Source organism: Xenopus tropicalis, chromosome 7 (assembly GCF_000004195.4).
Source record: "Xenopus tropicalis strain Nigerian chromosome 7, UCB_Xtro_10.0, whole genome shotgun sequence".
Taxonomy (NCBI): Eukaryota; Metazoa; Chordata; class Amphibia; order Anura; family Pipidae; genus Xenopus; species Xenopus tropicalis.
In genome coordinates this window covers 74,945,236-74,970,012 of record NC_030683.2, presented here as the reverse complement: position 1 = coordinate 74,970,012, position 24,777 = coordinate 74,945,236, and the positions used below count along the sequence as shown (strand labels likewise).

Below are 24,777 nucleotides of genomic sequence, written 5' to 3'. Positions count from 1 at the left end.
CTTTCTTTCTCTGTATATAGGGCATGACAAAAGGCAGGCTCTGAAGAGCTATTGGCCAAATTTCTAGTTTGCTGCCCAGAATCCTGCATGCAACACAATTTAGTAGCATCAGCAATAATAGTACATTCAGTTAGGGATGAGCACATTTTTTCGGCAGTCATTGATTCACAGCGAAATTCCACATTTTGCCATCAGCAATTTTTTTGTGGAACTATGGCAAAAATTTCCAAGTTCTATCCAAATGTTATGGTCCAGGCCAATATACAGTACCTTAATTTAATTATTAACTGTCTGTGCGGTTATGTATCAAATGCTTTAGCAAAATCTTAGTAAATCACATCCACTGCCATCCCAACTTTTTATGTCTATATTTCCTTGTTGCAGCTGCTGAAAGACAGTGTCTAGAGCTACCCTACTGAATGTAGAACATAGAAAATAGTAAGGGCTATTTGCAACCACAAGTGTACGGTGCAAAGTGCAATTTTGGACACAAATTGTTATGTTTAAACGCATTGGTTTACTTTATATGATTTGGTTATTTTTGTGTGGTTTATTGAGCAGTTGCTTTATTCAGGCACAACACCTAGCTATATAATATTGTATAGGTAATAGCAATGGGCATTTATTGTAAATGACCATCTGCCCCATTTTAGCTGCCTTTTACAAATAAGTTGATCACTGGTTGGGATGATCTGATGAACAGACCCATTGTTGACAACCTTAACTGACTGCATTTTAAGTGACTTCCAACTGTTCGTAAGAAAAATTACCCAGCTAGGTTCATTAGGAAGGTCTTAAATCTGCCCATACATGCCCAGATAAGGTCAGGAAATTTGGCCAATTTGTCATGTATTGGAATATTTCTGTTGGTCATCCAAAAGGAAGTGAAAAGGAGACACAGCTTCCTGCTGTTTCAGTCATTCATCGTGAACAAACAGAACAACAGAATGGTGATAATACATGGGTATGGCCCCATATACAGTTTGCTTCTTTTCAGCTCAAGGGCCAATTGGTCAGACTGCCAATTGGTTGGACTACTGTAAGTATGTGCCCATTACACTTTGAGTAATCAATGGCCATAATCCTGAGCATGTGTCATAGTGATACCCCTTCAATCTAGTTATAGAATGAATGTTTATAATACAAAATAGTTTAGTAAAAAATATCTTGCTCCATTTGTAGAAATGATTTCCTCTGCCTGACAGAGCAACTCTTGAATCATCTGCTACAAGCTGATCAGGGCCTTTGGCCCTTCTGAACAATGTGTGTATAAATATGCAAAAACTCTACAGAGTTTGAGTGTGCAGATCTGCATGTTTTATTTAAATCAATATTATTAATACAGGCATATTCTGATCCTAATATCAAACAGAAAGGGTGGAATCAATATAAATCAATCAATATAAAGTATTTTAGTCAGTCTTTAGTCAGAACAATTTTGCATAGGGATGCGGGTGTATTAAATTCTTCTACTTAAAACTGCAGGAAAATGTTTAAAATATATAGATCAAAAAGAAATATATTCAATGAATCAGGGAACAAAGTCAGTAAAGGAATATTGTAAATGCTGTATCTTACTATTACTATATTACTATTACTATATTACTAAGGCAATATCTCACCCTTTGATCAGACCTGGTTTATGGTTGTGCATTAATTATTAAATCTAAATTAGCTGTTTTAGAATTACAACACAATTTTGCAGTGTTATCATCATTCCAGAACCATTAATGACCAAGAGGATTCCTGCAGGCTCCAGCCAAAAGGAATAGTACATAATGTCTGGGCTGAGAGGCTGTAAGGACCAGGAGGTAGGTAGAAGTAAGCTGCTAGTGGGGAACAGGGAATTTAGGCAAATGGACTGATCACATATTATCAAACAGGCTAAGAAGGCTCATAGTGAGAATCCAGGCACAGATCATGGTAGGCAGCAATCAGAATAGTCAAGAACAGCAGGGAGTCAGAAACTGGAATATCAAAAAATGCAACACACCCAGGACTTTTTAGCATTGAGCCCAGGTCCCTGGTGGTGTTTTTATTGTAAATAACGAGGGTGTGATGACGTTAGAGCCTGGCACTGTTGTTGTGTCACTGGGTAGAGCCAAATTAATGACTAATTTCTCTCTGGGGCATTACCGCAGGGGTCCCCAACCTTTCTTACTCGTGAGTCACTGTCTAAAGTAAAAAAGACTTGGAGAGCAACACAAGCATCATAAAAGTTCATGGAGGTGCCAAATAAGGGCTAAGATTGGCTATTAAGTAGTCTCTTTGCACACTATCAGCTTACAGGAGCCTTTATTTGTTAGTAAAACTTGTTTTTGGTCAATCAAAATTTGCAACCAAGTCAGGAATTCAAAAATAACTGGTTTGGGGGCACTGAGAGCAACATCCAAGGGGATGGTGAGCAACATGTTGCTCACGAGCCACTGGTTGGAGATCATTGCATTACCCTAACCTAACAGATAGAGAATGATTAATTGCCACTTGGCAGGAACAAAAACATCCTTGCAAACACTTTACTTGGAGAGGGAGATAGACGTGCCACTAAATGGTACTGAAATACAAAAGCAGCAATTGTCGTGTCTGCCATTGTTTACTCTCTGATCCTTCTAGAGACAACGTGAAATGCTAACGCATCTTATGCCACATGTCTATGTTCCCCATGCTTCCCATAGAGTATTAACATAGAGATGCACATTAAAAGTACATGTATAATTCAAAATACAATGATGCTTTGTGCTTAGTTGGACACATTGAAAATGCATTACAATGAACAGCACAAGGACATTTTGGGCACCTGCACTGAAATTGCTGTACTTAACTGCTTCTCTTCAGAGAGATAACTTCCAGTGATTTACATACTAACGTTGTATAACTGCTGCATTCCACCTGACAGATGTTTCTGTCTACAGGCTTCTTGGGTGCTGTGTATTAGAGTTACAAAAGTCTGTTCTTGGCTTTAGGCTGCATACAACACTTCTCTTTGGGAGTTTATAAAACTAAAATGCAGTTTTGATCTTAAACAGTAAAACAATATAATAGCTGCAAATTACATGCTATAACTGACAAAACAAAAATGAAAATAAACATACCCATAATACTTTATTATAGGCACAGAAACAATAATACTGGAACACATAAGGCAAGGCAACAGCATGGAAACGTGTATTAGAGTAGCTATTCCTCACACTCATATATACAGTATATAGCTCCTAACATTTTACTTTTCTCCTCTGCCTTGGGTCTTTATTAAGTTTGTTAGACAAAGTTAACCCTTAAATATGCCCTGTATTTTCAGGGTTAAATACAATTACACTGAAAAATGACACTCACCTTCCAACCAATGTACTTCTGTCCAAATGATTATAATGATGGATAAAATCCTCCTGCAAACCATTGCTGCCCAGTGATTTTTATATAAGACCTGTACTCAGACTTGTGCATCAGATAGCCACAGGATTCTTTGACCAGCCTCAAAATTCCCAGCACACATCAGAGAATGTTTGCCCTTTCTGAAAGGGAATGCAGTTCTGGGACATTCCTTCAACTACAGTTTTCAGGCTTTAGCTTAAACTCCTGTAGCTCAATGATCCCTGACTCTAACAGCTAGCAGTGTATTGTCATTTCCTTTTTCCTAACTGGCAATCTGTTGTTAGAGATGAAGTGACGGCAGTCCCTCCCATTCCCTATGCAGGAAGGCAATGCAAAGTTATTGGTTAACCAGACTTTTTTTAGACTTGGTGATCCTCATTGTTTATCCCCATTATGATATTTTTAGGTCCTATTGTTGCTGGACTTTAAGAGCAATTCTATGCTGAATTAGTGACAATGGCATGTTTAACCTTTATGGATACCCTAAGAAAATGTGAACAGAACAGACTATTCAGAATGTTTTGCTTAGCTTTTAAAGTAGTGGCTGTTTTTCCACTACTATACTAATACATTTGGAAAAAAAAGTTTTATTATTATTATTAGTAGTAGTAAATGTATTGTAATTTGCCTTTTTAGTGTTTCATTAGTTTTAAAATGAGGATATCCTGTCTTTGTAAAAAAAAGGGATTCATTTACTGAGAAGCACAGCTGCTAGACACAAAAGGGCTGATTCACTAAGGTGCGTTAAAACGAGCTCTATTTATAGCATGCGTTAAAAATGTTATCGCGTCTTATTTTTCACGACTTAACACGCGATTCACTAAAAGGATACTTGCGTTAATTTAGACGCGATGCTGTTTGCGTTATTTAAGTCACGAAGACTATTTCTGTGCGGTATTTGACGCAACGCGCGCTAATTGACGCAGCACGCACAAATTGTCGCCACGTGCGAAAAAATGCATGCCATATTAGCCATACACGCCATTACTTTCGGAAAACTACTGTTTTGAAAATTACCATTTCCCTGCAAACTGGAGGCTACATCACTCTAGGGCCAACACATACTTGAATAAATCACACTGCAAAGTCCATATTTTATGCTCATGAACTGTACTTTTCTATAATTACTGCCTTCCCCAAGTAGGTGTTAATTTTCGCACAGACTACTGAGATATTTAGCGTGTCTATGTGTTTGTGAATCATGTGCTGGTATTATTTCTGTGCGAGAATTAATGCAATGTGTTAAAATTAACGCCTTGCGATCATACGTTATTTAGCTCATGCTATATGCGACTTAACGCACGCGATAATACTTTAGCGAATCGCGCCTTCTTTTATGCGTCAATTTTAGCGCAAAAAAGCATGCAATAACGCTTAGCACACTTTAGTTAATCAACCCTAAAGTATCTACGTTAGGGCTCCGTAGACTAAACAGTTGCAGCTACATTGTCTTAAACCTAAGTGCTGGTTTACAAATGCAACCAGAAGTGCAGTCTGCTAAAAGGGATTAATAATTACACATGCATTAATGGCATTTATAAAGGGAAACTAAGGGGAGAAGTAATGCACCTTCTCCCCACTGCTCTGTATGTGAGTTAAATCGATGCACACACGCATAAGCATGTGCGTGCGCACGGGGGGGGGGTGGGGATGGGGGCTGCCTTGGGGTGACGGTTTAACAAATCCCGCCCTGATTGCATGCAATTGCACTGGATGCAAATGCTTTTAGTGAATCGTGCGTTAAGTCGCGAAAATTTAGACACGATAAAAATTTTATCTCATGCTAGTGAATCGGCCCTCTCATGGTTTACAATGTAAAAGGGCACATGCTGCTTAAAGGACATGTAAAGCCTACATTTGCCTACAATGTATATCAGTTGGGCACGTCTCCCCCACCCAAATGGCATCATTTGTACTGCATATATCCCCTCCGCTTGCCAGCACCATCACATTTTCCTAAAGCAAATAGCAGCTTTCACCTGGTGGCCATTTTTCCTCTTATACATAATCAGATACATTTAAATCTGCAAACATCATACACACACACAGACCCTTATTCAGCATACATTTCATCAAGAATACAGGCTCACACAGGCAGAACTACCGTGTCTGATAAAAGTTTTGCTTTGTTTGAGCACTGTAGGTAAAGCTGAGCTCAGGAGAAAAAAACTGAAGCAGACAGCTAGAGCTGAGTTTCTATGGGAACCAGCAATGCCATCTCTTTACTGGCTGTTAGACTGGGGGGCATGTTTAGTAATCTGAGCTTAGAACAACTGAGCATGCCCACAAGCCAACAGCCAAAGCAAATTCCTGAGGAAGGGGGCTGAGTGGGTTACAGGAGGAGAAGGAAATCTAAGTGATTAAGGGGATGCTGCAGCCTTACTATTAACCTCTGGACAACCAGAGTGGCAGGTATTGAAAGATTTCAAAGAGGCTGTTCATAGATTAAATTTGTGTGTGGGGTTTACATGTCCTTTAAATTCACTTCTCTTGGCCCTGCGTTTTTCAGTCAGGCTTAGAGAAGGGGATCCACTTGCCTACACGGCACCTTGTGCCTGCACTAAAAACTACCACCTGAGTATGGGCACACAGAGCAGATAGGAAGTTGGCTTAAAGGAACAGTAACACCAAAAAATGAAAGTGTATAAAAATAATAAATATATTATGTACTATTGCCCTGCACCAGTAAAAGTTGTGTGTTTGCTTCAGAAAGACTACTATAGTTAATAGAAATAGCTGTTGTGTAGCCATGGGGGCAGCCATTTAAATTGAAAAAAAGGAGAAAAGGCACAGGTTACTAAGCAGATAACAGATAAGTAGCATAGATTCCCATTGTATTCTACACAGTTTATCAGTTATCTACTTATGTAACCTGTGCCTTTTCTCCTTTTTTCAATTTAAATGGCTGCCCCCATGGCTACACAACAGCTATTTCTATTAACTATAGTAGTCTTTCTGAAGCAAACACACAACTTTTACCAGTGCAGGGCAACAGTACATTATATTTTAATTATTTTAAAACATTTTTATTTTTTAGTGTTACTGTTCCTTTAAAAAAGCAGACATTTTACAGACCGTCTTCCAACCAGCGTAGGCAAGCAGATCCGCTTCTCTTAGCCTGACTAAAAAACACAGGGATGAGAGAGACAGCTATACGCACCATGTGTCTTACAATCATTCACAAAATCCTGAACTGAATATGTTTTTCTCATTTAATTAAATCTGAACCTAACACAATACTGTATTATGCAAGTTAGCCCCAGGACTGAATTGGAAGGTAGAGGGAAGAGGCCATGATAGTGCTAGAAAGGGGGTCCCTTTAAGGGAGATTTGGGATTTGTAGTTTCATTGGCTATTGGTCAGGGGGGTGGCAGGCTAAGGCTTAAATGTAAGAAGCAGTGGACAGCAGACACCATTTTAGCTTTGCAGTTATTGGGGATTCTTGTATCTGAGGCAGAGCCCAGTCACTGGCTAAAGTGTGAGGCTTGGGGTTGCAGCTATAGACTGAGTAACAGTTTGAAGTAAAAACTCTGATTCTAGGATTAGGGTTTTCAATATGTGGGGAATCTGGTGATCTCCACAAGAGCAACCTTCAGGGGATATTTAAAAGGTAAAATACCTTTTCAATGTAGCATTCCCTACTGAAAAAGGGAACGAGAGGTTCCCGAAACGTCTGTATCCCTCTCACTGATTGCTCCAATACACCGACATGGAGGCAGTTTTTTTGCACCTACTGAATCGTGAGTGACTTCCTTTTTGTATTTTGCACTTATTATATCTATAGCCAGAAGCCACGGCTTTTAGGAATACGCACCCCAAGTTAACTTTATTATAGATTCTATTTTGGATAGCACAACCAATTTTTTCTTTTTGCATTAGATATTTAAAGGGGTATTTAACTTTTAGTATGTTATAGAATGGCAAATTCCGAACAACTTTTCAGTTGGTCTTTATTATTTACTTTGCTTATGAATTATTTGCCTTTCCATCTTTTAAATGTGGGTCACTGGCTCCAGCATCTAAAATACTATTGCTCTGTGTTAGAGGCTATAATTTAATTTTTATAGTTATTTTGTATTACTTATCTTTCTATTTAAACCATCTCCTATTCATATTCCAGCCTCTCATTCAAACCTTTCCCTGTCTGCAAATGTAATTTGTCCCTAGCAACCAGATAGCTCTTGAGATTCCATCCTGGAGAGTTCTTGAACGAAAAGTGCAATACTCTCTACATCATACTAATTGTTAACTTAAATGTTTTTTTATTATTAACTTTTGAATGGTTAAATGTAAATTTATTTTATGTTATATTGTAAATAAATCTGCTGGGGCCCTTTCAGCCCAAAATAGGAGTTGGTCTAAGTGTTTTGACCATTCATGGGCATTACAATTGTTTTACTGCAGATGTAGAAAGAACTGATTTTAATTCCCTGCTCATAAGAATTTTAAAATGTACAAAATTACTCAATATAAAACCAATGTCATGAGATATCAGCATGTGCTTCTTTAAACAAAACAAATGGGGTGGCTAATAAAATTATAATTTCTAAGATAATATAAACTATAATCTATGCACAAGGTTCTGTTGTAGTTTGTGTGACTAGGTATAGAATTTCCTAGAAGTCACGACTTAGATGGAACATTCCTGCAGGCAGTTACAGTGAAGGACTACTGTCCATATCTACTAACTGCTAATTTTTGTGCCAGCATCCTGCCTCCCCCACTCTTTTGTTATTTCACAAGCATGCCCTGTGGGGCTGCAGCGCTAATGGGTTTTACTGATTGTCCTGATGTCTGCACATTATCACTTCAGTTGAACCACAACATGTTACTACATAGGTCAATGCTATGTTCACAAATAGAGGGAACGTCTCTTGTTTTCAATTTGATGCAGGTTTATATATGTAAACTAGTATTAATACTAAGTATTAGTATTAGTATTAAAAAACTATTTTTTCTGATATAAAAAACGCACAGGATTAAAACAGTTTGGTTTACCACTCATTCAACCTTGGAGTGCCTGAATGTGCCATACTCTGCCTGCCCTATGCTGCCTATATGTGACATACTCTACCTGCCCTAAGCTGCCTGTGTGTGCCATACTCTGCCTGTCCTATGCTGCCTATATGTGACATACTTTGCCTGCCCTAAGCTGCCTATGTGTGCCACACTCTGCCTGCCCTATGCTGTCTGTGTGTGCCATACTCTGCCTGCCCTACACTGCCCGTGTGTGCCATGCTCTACCTGCCCTACCCTGACTTAGGGACGTGAACATGGGGGGGTTTGAGTGTGTATAAATAAGCAACAGCAAAGAAGGAGGGGGCTTTAATGGCTCTAAATACTAAATGTTTTATCATATGCTGTGGAATATGTCACATGACACACAAAGTTTCTTCCATTTAGGAGCAAACTGGGCCTAAGAGTTGCCTGGGTGGCCCTAGTCTAAGCAACAAAAAGGATTCACTGGTTTGCAAAGAAATAAATTAGTGCAGCTGTACTAAGTACATTTTCAAAAAAAGGCAAATAATTGCAAATTTGTTCTGGTAGAAAATTAAAATCCTCCAGAGGATTTGATGACTTTACACTCATTACAAAGAAACATGTTTCAGCTAGTTTATTTTGTTACAATTACAATATAAATGATGGGTAAATAGCTTATTTTAATCACAGGCCTGAACAGTATAATGCAGTGTAACGTCCCCTTTGAAGTAGTGCTATGATTGTAGGTTTAGCACTGTTTGCATTTAACCCTGCATGATTACCAGCATGATGAGCAGTCAGGAACAGAAGATCAAAGCTTTGTTCAATTTAATGATGAGGGGCAAGACAACCTTTGTATTTGGATGTTATCAGGAATTCAGAAACATATTTAAAAGCAGTATTTACATCATTTTAAGGAGTTTAACAAAGCGACTAAAATCACACAATACTACTTTTCTATTATATTCCAGCACTAGGTTCTTTCATACCCCAAGAAACATATGTGTAAATAATGTTCCAGCTTTTTTCACAAATTTGACTTGAAATCGCCCTGAACATGTTTCCTTTTTTTGTGTAAACATTAGGTAATTCTTTACTCTTGTGCTCCCCACTCTACTGAGAAAGCTCTTTATAAAACATAGCAGTAACTGTCCTACAGATCTCTGCATATTTCAGCATACTACAGCTCAGTTTGTGGTTTAGGTCTTGTACTGTTATCCTTTTACTATCTGTCTGCCCAAAGCCCTAATCCTTCTTGATGTCTTTGCTTTTTGACACTGTAGATCATAACATCTTAATACAGGTACAGGATCCATTATCTGGAAACCCGTTATCCGAATTACGAGATCGTGATCTCCCATAGACTCAATTTTAATCAAATAATTACATTTTTTAAAATAAATTTTCTCTGTAATAATAAAACAGTACATTGTACTCACCTAAGAAATATCTCCAAAATATGATCATTTATCACCCAAGATGCTGCCAAAATTCTTATTCACTCTCTTATAATATCTCGCCTGGACTACTGTAACTCCCTATTAATTGGCCTTCCCCTCCAAAGACTGTCCCCTCTCCAGTCCATAATGAATACTGCTGCCAGGCTCATACACCTCTCCAACCACTCCTCCTCTGCCGTGCCACTCTGCCAATCCCTGCACTGGCTTCCCCTACCATCCAGGCTTAAATTCAAACTAATGACTCTCACATTCAAAGCAGTTCATAACTCTGCCCCACCCTACATCTCTGAACTCATCTCTAGGTACCATCCAACCCGCTTGTTACGCTCCTCTACTGACCTGCTCCTCAACTCCTCTCTCATTCCCTCCTCACACGCTCGCATTCAAGACTTTGCAAGGGCTGCCCCCCTTCTCTGGAATTCGCTCCCACAAACTATCATACTTTCTCCCAATCGCTCTGCCTTCAAGAGATCTCTAAAAACACATTTATTTAGAGATGCTTACCCTAATCTAGCTTAGCAATACCCTGTGCCACACCTCTCACAACTCTGTCATGCCCATTCCCACACCTTGTGTCTCAACCCTTTCTCCTTGTAGATTGTAAGCTCTTTTGGGCAGGGCCCTCTTCACCTCCTGTATCGGTTATTGATTGCTTTATTTGTTACTCTGTATGTCCAATGTATGAAACCCACTTATTGTATGGCGTTGCGGAATATGTTGGCACTTTATAAATAAATGTTAAAAATAATAATAATAAATTGTACTTAATCCCAATTACATAACAATCTTTTTGGTTTCATTTAATGTTTAAATATTTTTTCAGTAGATAAAGTATAGACATTAAAATTATAAAAAGGCCAGATATCCAGAAAACCCCAGACCCTGAGCACTCTGGATAAGAGGTCCCATAACTGTAGAATATTTAAAAACATTCAGTATTGCAGAAGGTACAGTGTTCAACTGGTTCCAATGCAGGTCTCAAACGTTCACAGCTGGATTACAGTCATCAACATCATTCTCAATACCTTATGGGGTTCCACAGGGCTCAGTCTTATCACCAGCGTTGTTTGCTGCCACTCCGAAGTATCATCATGCACCATGGTCTTAATTACCACTGTACCTGTCCTTTAAACTGGACAATAGGGATCCAGTATTCACAATCAATAGGTGCTTAGATCTGCAAGTATGGATGAACCTAAACTGTCTGAAACTAAACCCAGACAAGACAGAGGTACTTGTAACTGAAGGGCAAAGGCTGATAACAAGATGGCAGGGAACACATCCAGTAGATTTAAAGGAGAACTAAACTCTAAAAATGAATATGGCTAAAAATGCAATATTTTATCTACGGAATTTATTGAACCAGCCTAAAGGTTCACCATCTCTATAGTAATGATCCAGTCCTTCAAGATTGTCACAGGGGGTCACCATACTGGAATGTCATTGACACTGACATATCAAGCAGAACATGAGGTTTATCTGTCATAGAGGGTGATCAGCCTTGTATTGTGACATTTATATTCAATGTATACAACATATTGTGCATTGGCCCCTAAGCTCAGTATTTGACAGCAGCACAGAGCATGTGCAGGGAATCAGCAGAAAAGAAGATGGGGAGTTACTGTTGCATCTTTGGAGGCACAGAAATTGCTAAAGGGCTGTGGTTAGCTACTATTAGATCAGCATTCTTTCGTCTGAGAAACATTGTAAGAATAAAATATGACTCCAGCAGAGGACATGCCAAAATGAATAATGTTTGTGTATCCCCAAGATTGAATTACTCCAATGACCTGTATTATGGCCTCTCAGAAAAAGAACTGACTACCTGATTACAGGTAGTACAAAATGCATCAGCCAGACTACTCACCCATCAACACAGCCAATGCCATATAAAACCAGTTCTACACTCTACAGTGCCTTCCAATTAAATGGCGAATTGTCTTCAAAATTGCCCTTCTTCCTCTAAATCTCTGAATAGTCAAGACCCTGTTTTTCTGAAGGAACATTTGATTCCTCATACCTCCTGTACAGGCAGAGAGTAGCACAACAATTCTTTGGAATAGCACCCACAGTATTAAACTCTTTGCCATTTACAGTCTGAGAGGCATCTTCTCTGGATGTTCTCCCAGGCTTTTTGAATACAAAAAGAAGCATCTTTTCAATCTGTAATGTATTAAGCGCTTTGAGTCCCCTGGGAGAAAAGCATATAAAAATATTGTTTTCTGTATTGTTTTAACCCCCATACAAAAATCCAACAACAAGGCATGGCCTACTTGCCCAGAGAACTTGATTCTATCAAATTATGAATATGGCTGTTTGGAAACACAAGAAATTGGAATTATTGAGGTACAGTATATGTCCTATGTGGCTCATAACTGGTAGAGAAACATATGCATTATTATTATTATTTATGAATCTATGCATTATTTAAGCATATTTCTGTAGGAAAATGTATGTATATAGGAACCCAATTTCTACTTTGTGTTTTATAAAATATAATTAGAATTTGATAGATTTGGTTGACTTAATGCAGCTTGGAATGTCATCTGCTTGTTATTGTGGAATGTGGCTGTAAGAGAAAACAGGAAACCTTAACAGCTATTTACCAATGGATGGAAAGTAAATGTATGTGTCCACTGGGAAGAGCACTTTAGTAGTGAACAGAAAGAACAGAGATGGTATGTGACAATTGTCCTCTGTCTTGAAAGTTGAAAAACAGGATATCCACGTCACGGCATCCCAAAGCATTTACTACGACATCTAGCAGTTGAAAAAAAAAAGCCAGGAAATATTTTTACAAAAATTAAAGGATCCTTATTGTTTTTAATAATAGGTTTTATAACTGAAATGATTTCACTATACTTAAATATAACTATATCTAAAAACAAATTATCTTGTTTCCTCTGTTATTTCAGCCAAATGACTTTTTAATCATTTTGGATAATATACTGTAAAATTGTCTGTAAATGTACCAGAAAACCCTTTGATTCGGTCTTAGTAAAAGTCAAGATTGGAAGCACTATATATTTTTAGCGATGAGTGATCTCCTGTTTCACTTCGCTGAAAAAGTTGCTAAGCAACTATTTTAACGTGACCGCCACTTTTACTAATTTTTCCGCAGCTAATTTTCGTGGAAGTTCCATAAAACAATTTGCCAATGGTGAAATGCGAAAATTTGCTGTGAATCCATGCCTGGCGAAAAAAATTGCTCATAACTATATATTTTATATACATGTGAAATATGCACTTGTGGCGGTTTTTAACACATTTAGATGTAGTATTGCTAATAGACATTGGAAGTGTCAAGTTTGTCAAGCTATTTTTTATTTTTTATTTGAAACAGAATTTTCATGTGATGATTGTATTTCGTATTCATTGTCATTTTGTACGGAGTGTTAAATGTTTAGTCTGTGAAGAAGGCATTCACGTAAGCATTTCACATTATGCATATGACAATAAACTTTGAACTGAACTAAAATTGAGTAATATTATCTACTTTTCTTTGTAACAAAACAAAAACACTATTGTTAAATAATGCTAGACAAAGAACCACCTGGTCTGTTATATTGCAAAAATCCAAAAAGTAGGAAAAAACCTTCAGCAGATTTACTGCAAAACATTTATTGTGGGTAGTGTTAACACAACATATTTTGGGTCAATACCCTTTATCAAGTACTTTATACAAAGTTCACCAATAATTTTTTAATTTTTTATTTCTGGTCTGTTATATTGTGGCCCTTCATATATTTACATTTTCATTATATAAACATCAAGGGGTATGTTTATCATGCTGTGTAAAGAGTGGAGTAAAACATTACTGGTGATGTTGCTCATAGCAGCCAATCAGATGCTTTGCTTTGGTTTTCTAACTGTTGCCCTGGGCAACATCACCTGTAATGCTTCACTTTGCTTTTTACACAGCATGATATACAGGTATAGGACCTGTTATCCAGAATGCTCAGGACCAAGGTTTTTCCGGATAAGGGGCCTTTCCGTAATTTGGATCTCCATACCTCAAGTCTACTAAAAAATCAATAAAACTTTAATTAAACCCAACAGGGTTGTTTTGCATCCAGTAAGGATTATTTATATCTTAGTTGGGATCAATTACAAGATACTGTTTTATTTCTACAGAGAAAAAGGAAATCAGTTTTAAATTTCTGAATTATTTGATTAAAATGGAGTCTATGGGAGATGGGCTTTCCGTAATTCGGAGCTTCCTGGATAACGGGCTCCTAAAAGTGTAAGCTGTTGTATATGAATGCTTTTATGGCACTACTATTTACTAATGTGACTGGACCTTTAAAGCGACATTATTCTCTCTTTTTCAATATTAGTTCAGTGATGCCTATTGGTTATATAGGATATATGTATGGTTTTTATTTCTTGCACTAAACATGACAATTTTCAAAAGAAAAGTCACATTCTATTTCATGATCCCTACGAGCAGAATAAAAAGTCCTCTGTATAATAAGCTGCTCTTTATCACAAAGCCTAATAAAGACTGCAGCTGGGGGTAGGAAGGGGTTTATTTATAAAGAGGGCTTCACTCTAAACTGGAGCTTTGTTTTGATTGTTCTCAATCAAGTACAATGTGAAAATTTCAAGTTTAGATATTTCCTGTTTAGCTAAAGAATTACCAAAAATACACTGTACTTATTTCATAATTTAAACAATAGGCAAAAAATATGTTTAGCACAAGCCCTACTCAGTGAAGTGATGTTAAAATATAGGGTATACTGCTGCTTTAAGCCAGCATCGATAGTTGTAAATAGTAGAAGATATAAAAGGAGGATGTAAACCTTCCCAGAGACTGGCCCACTTGTAGTATTCCTTAATTTTCCAAATATGTGTAAGAGACAGGACCATCCTTAGGCCAACTGAATTTATTTGTCCCAATAGGGCCCAGTGACTAGTGGAATACTTTTCAGCTCTGAATGCCACACTCCAAAGTGCTTGTTACATTCTTGCAAGATGAGAATGTGCTGTAATTCCCCACATGATATAAATCTCGCACACAGCTGCCTGAAGATTTGAGGTTGTAGCATGAAATGCTACTGGTCAATTGAACACGAGATAGAGGTAAAAAAGTACATTACAGCAGCAGTCAGTATGAGACAGCAAGAGACAGACACCATTTTCCCACACAGCCCTGGGCCACCCAGTTTAAGAGCCCCACCAAAATGGTCCAAATTGAACAGCAGAAGGGAGGCTTTAGAGATGTTTGGGAAGTCAGACCTACAAAACTCTTACCAAACCACTTTGTCTCAAACTCTTTAAAATAGGCCACATAAACCTAAATACAGATGTGTTTTTCAGTAATATTTATCCATATCCCTTCTATGCTTCAGGTAACTCTCATGTTATTGCAAAACAGGGGGCTACATGTAGAGCAGCCAGGACACTCTTGCATTAATAGGGCTGCTGGTCCTGGACAAATGAAAAAAGCTGTATCATGTAGTGTTGCTTTAAGGACTGATCTCTAATGTTGCTGCATTACAGCTCCCAACATAGTTTAACTCTTGCTAATATGTTGGAAAATACTGTGAGTTCTAGTTAAGTAACCTTTGGGTGGAGCAACAGTGCTGCTAATGGTTTATATCCCCATTGAACTATGGGTAGGCATATATCTCTACAGCAAGATTGTGTTCCTTTACCTCTCCATCCATTATGCCTAATTATACAGTACATTAATTATCCTTTTTTTGTATGTTGAAGAAAAGGGGAATTGCTACAAAAGAGGCCAAATGCAAACTGTATGTGCAACCCTGTTAATGCACTATTACAAAATGTTTACATAATTTTGAGTAAGGTACGTTGTTACTTTGACAGATGCAATAAAGGGGACATAACTAGGGGTACCATCTTTCCGATTTTGACCTAGACAGCTGTTCAGGTCAAAACCTCCTGCCCAGTTTCCCAAATTAGAAAAACAAGGCAGGACTTTTTTTTTGCTGATCGCCACACCATAGCCCAGCCCCTGTGATGTCACGGCCCCGGACCTTCTCCCCATCCCACAACGTCACAGCCCCACTTGAAGTCACCCCTACCTGGCTAAGAAAGCCGTCAGATGTGGCAACCCTAGACATAACACCTCCCTAAAAGTCAGGTATTTGAGCCCCCTATCCATTGTATTGAACACAAAATCTAACTACAGGTGGAGAAAAATTCTCCAGTGATAATCATCCTTACCAGTGTTATATACTGTATATGATCTAAATTGGGGAATAATATGCATTTTTAACCTGTCAGGATTACAAGGCCTGGACAGTATAGAACTTTGTGTACGAAGAAGAGGCATGGTTTACTGCATTGTTCTTATTTGTCTGCCATAGGCTGTAAAAACTATGACATCTATAGTCAACTACCTGGTTGCCAGGTGCCTGTGTTCACATTGGTTCACATTTGACAGGCAATTCATTAAAGAATACAAAAAGTTCACACCAGCTTTTACAAGTAGATGTTATTATGGACGCAACAATTTTGTATTGTTAGATTTCCTAGAATCACTCATATATAATTTTGGGAGCACATTTCCCTCAAAATATTCTGCCTCTTCTGTAACATAAACTGTTAATTCATGTGGTATGTAATAAATCAAATATAAACTGCAAAATAAAGTTAAAACTGTATTTTAATTTTATCATGGTATACGCCTGATCTTAACAAATCCACAGTAGCATTTTGATTTAGATCATATTGCAGCCTTATTCTTGGCTGTACAATGAAAGTATATTTATTTGGAGATTAAACCAATGATCCATGAGTATGCTTCTTTAATCCAAGCATGTATTTTTCCATCTTAATTGAAAAATGTAATTTTCCAAGTTAGTCTATAAATCTTCACTGAATAATGCCTAGCAAAATTATAATTGAAATGAAGAAAGCCTTTTGATAGGTACAAAACAATATTTCGTGTGTAATCAACATATCTACAAATTATGGTTACAATGACCCATAATGTATTCTGGCACATTCAAAAACGATTATTCTGCATTTTCTCTTCCATTAAATCAACAAAATGTTTTGAGCAATAAATCTGAATTTCGCTTTTAAACTAAACAAACAATAACAGTACAGCTCAAATTGGTTGCAATAAGGAAAGTTGTACTGGGAGTTTTGGACTTGTTAGACAGGGTCCTGCAAATAAAAAAAAATGTACACAACATTCACTAGCCACCCCTTTATTTATTGCCCATACTAATTCCAGGGCTGCCCCCCTCTGATATGTCATAAAAAATGTCTAGTTCACATGACCACAGACAAGCTAAAAGTAATTTATTTCTTCTTGAAACTCATTATTACTGTTGGTATTTAGTGCATGTAGTAAAAAGTAGTTGTAAATGCCATTTTTATGTATGTAATTACTGATATGTTGCCATTATCCCCAGATATCATTTGGCTGCTGCCTTCTGAAGTTGGTGGTCACAACAAGCTCACATACTGTAAATTAAATTTCTTGCTGTTATTGTACTGCATCTCCTGTTATTTACCAGAACTTACACCTAACTGCTACGTATAAGAGCATGCAGGACGGCATTACAGATCATGACAGCAATTATACTTTACCAGTATCTGGTCAGGTACAAAGTACAGATTAATGCTGTAGATTGAAATGTAGGAAATATGAGTATGGATAACAATACAGCATACAGACTTAAAAATGTAATTATAGATGCTACTGGATTCTCTAATAAGAAGCATTACTACTAAAACTATGTCAGTCATCTCCTTTGTTAGCTTGCTAATTTTATATCAAATTTTATCAGCTTGGGTATACTGATAATTGACTGTTCAGAGCTAGAATTTTTTTTGTACCATTGCTCATTTTATAAGAAATCAAAAAAAGAAAAGTATATGCAGAGCAAGTAGAATTTTCATTTGCAGTCTACCTAGATTTGTGGAGAAAACACTGCTGCAGAAGGTTTACATGCTCTTTATATATATATGCATGTTGATGGTTTTGGTATCATCAAACAGAAAAATGGAGAAGGAGGCCATGATATTTAAAGGGGCTTAATGAGCATATGATTATTACACAACATACACATTCAATTGACCCAGTCATTAAATTACCATTAACAATTATATTTTTGAGTCAGTGGTCACTAGCAGCAACTATTTTTCCATCCTAAATCATTACACCACAACAATTTCAAGGCTACTACAACTACAAGGTCATCAAAATAGACTACACCTACATGTAAATGGTAATAGTAAACATTTTTTGGTTATTATTATATACATTTTTATACTGTAGGTAACAGGGTGGCTACATGGATTACATTTTAAATCCTAAAATCCTCACAACAGTAGGGCTTAAATGACCTCTAGAGTTATATTATATAGTATAATAATATTTTTGTCCCATGGTCCTTCAAATTGTGCACAGAACAAAGCTAGCTCCAAGTGAGAAAGGGAAATGGAAGTTCTGTGCTACAGTAAGCTAATTCTATAAGTAGAAGAAAAGCAAAGTGGCATTTCATGCAACTTATTTTGATTATTACGTATATTTATATTAGTACTTCTTATGCCAGATTCTGAAATGTTATATTCATTTTTAAATAGCATGTCATCCATAATACAAAACTCTGCTTGTGTTAACACGAAATGGAAAAGAGGTAGTTTAAACATATTTGTTATTATACATCCCCCTCATCACAACTGGGCGGTTGTGCGTCAAGGCATAAGCATGATGAACCTCTGTTTTGTTCAAACAATACATTTTTGTGAATCATCTTGTGCTTAACAGAAATAGTCATGCCCTGTATGGTGTATATTTAATAAAGTGTTGAATGTCAATAACAAAATCAAAAATTTAATAAATGCAAGTACAACAAATGTTGGTGTATAAACTTTACAGTAGTTAATATACATATCTTTTTGCCAGGCATATTTACACCAATGCTAAAATGTCAGTGTGAATTCCCATTACAATTGCAGAGTGAAATTTTGGTGAACACTTTGGGACGCAAACTTTTGGCAGATAGGCAAGTTGAATTTTGCATCTTAGTATATATGCCCCTGTCTTTTTTCAAACAATGTCCACATTGCTGATTTTGTTGCAGTTCTTGTGGTAATTTTTACAGAATCTGTTCATATGCTAATAATTTTTTTCCTTTTGAATGAGTGTATAATATAAATATAGACCATGCAGGATAAATATTTTTATTTTAAGTTTATTATGCTAAGGTACAAATACTTAAAGTATTTAGCAGTTTATTAGGTAGTGAAGAGGTAAATTACTTCAGGCACATAGATATAAAAATATTTTATAGATAACTATATCTATAAAATATTTTTATATCTATATGCCTGAAGTAAGATATCAAAATGTATGTAGGAGATTGCTAAAGAACTGCACTCACAGGACATACTTACTTACTTATTGAAAAGAGCTTAAGGTTACTTTTTTTCTTAAATAAATATATATATATATATATATGTAATTCAGTGACTCTCATAAAAAAAAATTAAAAAATCAAATGCCTGTAAAAATTTGTGTTGCTACCAACAGTCTAAAGCATATTATGGAGCACCCTATCCCGACTGTATTTAAAAATGCAAAAGTTTAAATTATTAAAGGCTCTATTTCCCATGCTAGAGTACGGCAATATACAGATGTATGTAATAATATTTTATTGGAGTGCATATATATACAGTATAACCCAAGATCAGGAACATGCCTGGTCTGTCTACAATCTGCCTGGTCTGTCTACATCCAAGAAGGATGCCTTATATAACTGAGCTTTTTGTCCAGGATAGTTTTCAAAGTTTACTAACAAACATAATACTGCAGCATGAATAACAATTTTTATGCTGTTTGGTTTTACCAGAAATAAGAATTTAATACAGTGACAGTGCTTAATTCTATTTCTTACCTCTAATACGGTGCCTTCTTGTTGACCGGTGGTGCTGAACATGCCGGGTCTGTCTACGTGTAGCTTCCAGGCCATGTTCTTTATTAATGACTGGCTGATGACATTGGCAGGAGCTCACCTGTGAACACCATCCCAAGGGAAAAAGTACAAAAATTGGAAGAAAGTAGGCAAAATTCATAATAATGAAAAAAAGATATAAATAATTTCTTCCTGGAACCTTATGAAATATAGTAACTCCCCATTAAAGACAAGTTACAAGGAAAAACCTTCACATCCAAGGGAAAACCTTGCTGTCTGTGCAATCTACCCCCTTCTGTTCAGCCTTTGGTAAATTATTTGGAATTTGTTATTAAGCATGTTTTCAACTGCTTTTGTGCTTTTTTAAGTCTCTCCTTCCTCCTCCTTTTTTTCTCTTCATGAAGTTGTGGAACAATGGGGTAAAAAAGCATGCAGACCCCATGCTGTGACTGGGGCTGAGAAGAGAAGACAGGGGCTCCCCCAGCAATCCTGTCATCTTAAAATAAAACACTGAAGGGGGTTGTTTGACAGTATTTTCTTTACAGGATTCACATAAAACAATTTACTATTCTCCTATAACGCAGGCACCGGTGCTAGCTTAACTTTTGTCACCTAAAAATTTGCTCAAATCCATTAAAAGTTAGATTTTAAACATTCTTGGGGAAGGCTGGCTACATAAAAGGGCAGCAAAAGGAGCTTTTCTGAAGGCTGTTCCCAAACAATATTGATTGTCCTTTGATAGATTTTAAAGCATGTCGACTAAGCCTTTGTAAGCCTGGTCAAAATTGGGAATCTTGAAGAGATTTTAAGACATTTTCATTTGTCAGAAGGAGACAATACAACCATAATGTTCGCTATTATATTTATTGCACTAGTTAGCAATTATGTTGTGGGGTCACCAGTGTTGGAAAACATGTAGGTCTTTCATCAGTGATGACTAAGACCCGTATTTCCTCTCTTGTCTCTTGTTTTTCTAGTTCCTACAGGCATTGCTTTCTTTCTAGATGAGGTACAAACATAATTAGCTGTAGGAAATTTGTACCACTTAGCTTTCAGTGTACTGGCTATTTATCATCCTAAATAGCGGAACCTACTCAATGGCTGTCAAATAGTCTACTGAAGGTGTTGCTGAGGCAATTTATTATGGAAATGCTGTATAATTTAAAACTGAATGATGTTTCTTACAAAGGAGCCCAGTCTGCATTTTTGATTGATGTATTATTTAATGTAAAGAAATCAATGCTGCTGATGTATGAAAATGCCCACTTGTGATGTTTACATAAAACAATCCATTCTGAGAGACAGATGAGTCTTCCGGATCATTTTGATCCACTAATATCAACAGTGTGCATAACTGATATCAATTTAAATAAATCCGTCTGTTCTGTAACAAAATATGCTGCAGTCGTTTTGCTTCAAATGGTTATATAGTCATGTGTTAATAAATCATGTCATATACACAGGTTCTGTATCTTATGAAAATCTGATTAGTGAACCTTTAGGTCTTTCGGTGTGAATGTCCTTTGTTTTTTCGCTAAATAGTATTATCAGGATGCACTGAATTCACAAAAGGACACAGATCGATCAATTGATCTAGGAAAAAGATCAGTAATTAGGTTTGTTATAGATGAGTGCTCATAACTAAAGCCGTGTATTGCATTGCAACAAGTACTGTGCATAAAAGAATTGTGTCTTTAATCTGACCTTACCTCATTATCCATAAGAACAACAGGGCAGTCAGAGGATTGTAGTAACAAATGAAAAGCAAGCCAAGACAATGCTGATTTACCCATGCCTTATTATCCAAAACTGTAAATTAAAACTGGAGTGGATTTCATAGGGAAATGCTTTATTATTCTACTAGGTTCCTGCCTTGGGCCCCAGTAGAAAGACATTCTATCACAGGGACAGATGATGCAGTGTGGTGTATTGAGTTTGGGATTGCTGCTAAAGGGACATTGAAACTGAATTCAGAAGTAATTAGCAGCCTCATCTAGGGCCCATGTGGTCCTAAGCCATGCCTTCTGTTGTTGCTCTCATGTCTAGTTTAGAATTCAGAGGTAAAAATTTGCTCTGTAGAGGCACAAAATCTGACTTTAAAGGAAAAAGAAATGTGCAATCACTGGGGGGGGGGTAGGGGGCAAATGTTAGACACCCCCCCCCCCCAGTGATTGTAATCACTTACCTGATACCCCATGCCCAGAGGAACCTGAGAGCGAGCAATCGTCTTCCTTCCATCTTCTTTTTTAACAAACCAGAGACCAATGCATGCATAGTGAAGTGAAAAGACTGGCTCTTTTGTTCAAGTTCAGCTTTTAAGCAAAAGAAAGAAGGAAGAGGATTGCTCGCAGGATATCAGGTAAGTGATTACATTCACTGGAAGGGGGGGGGGGGTTTAAAATTTTGGAACCTTATCCTTTAAAGCAGCAATAAGCTTATATGATAAGTGCATCTGTCATTTTTTTGGAGATCTCATACAGGAGAAGGGATTAAGAGAGTTTGCATTCTCTCGCGTTTTCATGCGTATATCGGCTACATGTGCCTGCACCCAAGCATATCTCATTCATTCGGGTGCAGGCACAAGTAGCAGGCGTAGGGCTGTATTTTCGCCAAGCGTTTTCTGCCGAAAATATCAGCCCTACGCCACGTCTGCCATCAACTTAAAAGCAGGTAGCAGTTACCAATGGTAAGAAAATAATTATTCTTTTGTTTGTCTTTTTACCACAGTTCCCTGTCTTTTCTAGGGTGTACTCATCTGCAATTTCTCCTAAGAAAGCAAATAAAAGCCTGCTTGATAGATTTTACAATAACTGAGGCAGCTATTGAAATTCTGATTGCATTGGTTAAGAAAGTGTATTTTGATTTTTTTTGGGAGAGGGTTCAGCTTACTTAATTAAGCACAACTGATGCAACAACACAAACCTGGACTGAACACAAATCTCGTATCTATTTGTATGGGCATGCTTAATAAATTTGCAAGGCTGGGGTATGCAGCCTCTGTGTGATCTCAAACATCTGTACCCTTTGGCAGACGACGCAGCCTTAGTTCTCCAGGGATTTCACTTGTGCCCTTTTCAGCCTACACAGTTAGAGAGGAGACTAAGGGCTGCCAGAGCTGCCACATGGCTCATCTGTTCAAGGACACAGATAAAATGGGAATGTTGTGACTTTCAAACTGAGGTTTAAAAAATGGAAAAAAAAGAAAGACAGACACATGTTAGGCTAATGCCAGACGAGGCGTAGGGCGGATATTTTCAGGAAGCGGAAAAACGCTTGCTGAAAATTTCACCCTATGTCTCCTACTTGTGCCTGCACCCAAATGAATGAGATACGCTCGGGTGCAGGCACATGTAGCGGAAATACGCCTAAAAACACGAGAATTTGAAAGTCTTTTTATGCGCATTTCGGCTACATGTACCTGCACCCAATCGTATTCCATTCATTCGGGTGCAGGCACATGTAGGAGGCATAGGGCGGAATTTTCAGCAAGCGCTTTTTCGCTTGCCGAAAATATCCACCCAATGCCTCATCTGGCATTAGCCTTAGGGAAATAAACCAACAAAAAATCACATAACACTTTAATTCCAAACACATGTGTATCCACAAATTAGGGCATACTTACTAAGAGGGCACAGTGTGTAAATGAGTAAACCATAGTTATCCCTACTACACTCTAATTGTCGCGATTCAGGAGTGGGGTTTGCTTACTTCAGCTCAATGATAAATGATCCCTAATTAGTTTAACACAAAACCAAAATTACCATTGCCAGTCCATGCCTGTTACAATATACAAAAAACACACAAAACACCACAGAACACTTCACTTGGGTTTAGAAACACTAGTGCAGGGTTGGATGTTATTAAATATAATAGAGTTGCAACCGACAATACTAGGCAGATAATTCACATCTCCTTTTGCATACAAATACCCTTGCATACTTCCCTTACACCATGAAAACAAACCCACACAGTTTTTACCAAACCCTGTGTAACCCTATTCATTGTGCACATACAAGTGGGTAATGGTACTACTCTCCAGGAAAAAAATGCTTAACCACTGGAAGAAATATAAAACCCTGTGCCATCCCCCTGCCCCCAAAGGAACAAAACTGAGAGAAAGCCAATGAGTCAAAGAGAGAACAAGGACTAACACAGAGGGTATTGAAATGGGGAGCTGGTGTACAAGTTGAAAAGATTGGAGGGTGGAGAGGTGACATGTGGAAGAAAGGCAGAAGGGAGGGGGTGCAAAAAAGGAAAGAATGGTACAGAGTCAAGGGATTAAAGATAAAAATGTGTAGGGGAAAATTACAGGGATCTTAATGGGAATGAGCCCAACCCTAATGTTTGAATCTGAAGAACTGAATTACAAAAACGTTAATACGAAACTTAAGCTAACTGTAAAGTGGCAAACAGAAACATAGCAATAGTTGTAGAAGACACAGTAGCTGTTGGGAGACCCAGAAATATAGAGGACTTAGTTGTTCTCTAGCTGACACACAGGTTTAACATTTACAAATAAGGATACTTTTTCAATGTTTGGGATACAGTTTCTAGAAAGATTTTACTGTAAGGCCACACATCTTCACACAAGTCTAATCCTATTGACCTTTGCAAAATGTTATCATCATCAGATTCTGTGCAAAGCAAAGTAAAACTGATTGCACCTTATTCTTTACCCGTGAATTCATGAGAAATGTATGTCTTGTATGTTTGAAGCTTATGTTAAGCTATGAAGTGTTAGATTGCTTTTATACATCAGTTACCTATAAAAGTCCTGCTGACAGTCAGCTTGGCTGTGACACAGAAAAAAATCAGTTGGAAAACCAAGCACGGGCAATGATAACATTCTGTGGACCGCAGCATATAACTTATGTACTTTGTTAAGTCACAAGTTTTCTAATGAGCTATACCAACTTTTGTTCCAAAGTCACTACTGTTAGTAGAAAGAAATCTCTTCTGGCTTCTATCAGTAAACATGGCCAAATATATTACAATACATACATATGTATCATTCCCACTTTTAATTGCTCAGCTGGAGACAGGAAATCTCTGGCATGTGTCAATCA

General features: G+C 37.4%; 1 protein-coding gene across 3 annotated transcripts in view; it reads right to left on the bottom strand.

Moving 5' to 3' along the window:
• robo4 (roundabout guidance receptor 4) overlaps nucleotides 1-20,014 on the bottom strand; it is a 110,293-nt gene extending 90,279 nt beyond the window's left edge. The window contains exon 1 of one of the 3 annotated variants that reach the window (XM_012966984.2): nucleotides 19,694-20,014. In XM_012966984.2, the coding sequence (XP_012822438.2) occupies nucleotides 19,694-19,871 (178 nt within the window). In that variant the 5' untranslated portion in view covers nucleotides 19,872-20,014. Of the gene's footprint in view, nucleotides 1-3,333; nucleotides 3,642-19,693 lie in introns of those variants that run through there. The other 2 variants (XM_002937520.4, XM_004916033.4) reach the window with 2 other exon arrangements.
• Nucleotides 20,015-24,777: the final 4,763 nt, after the last annotated feature.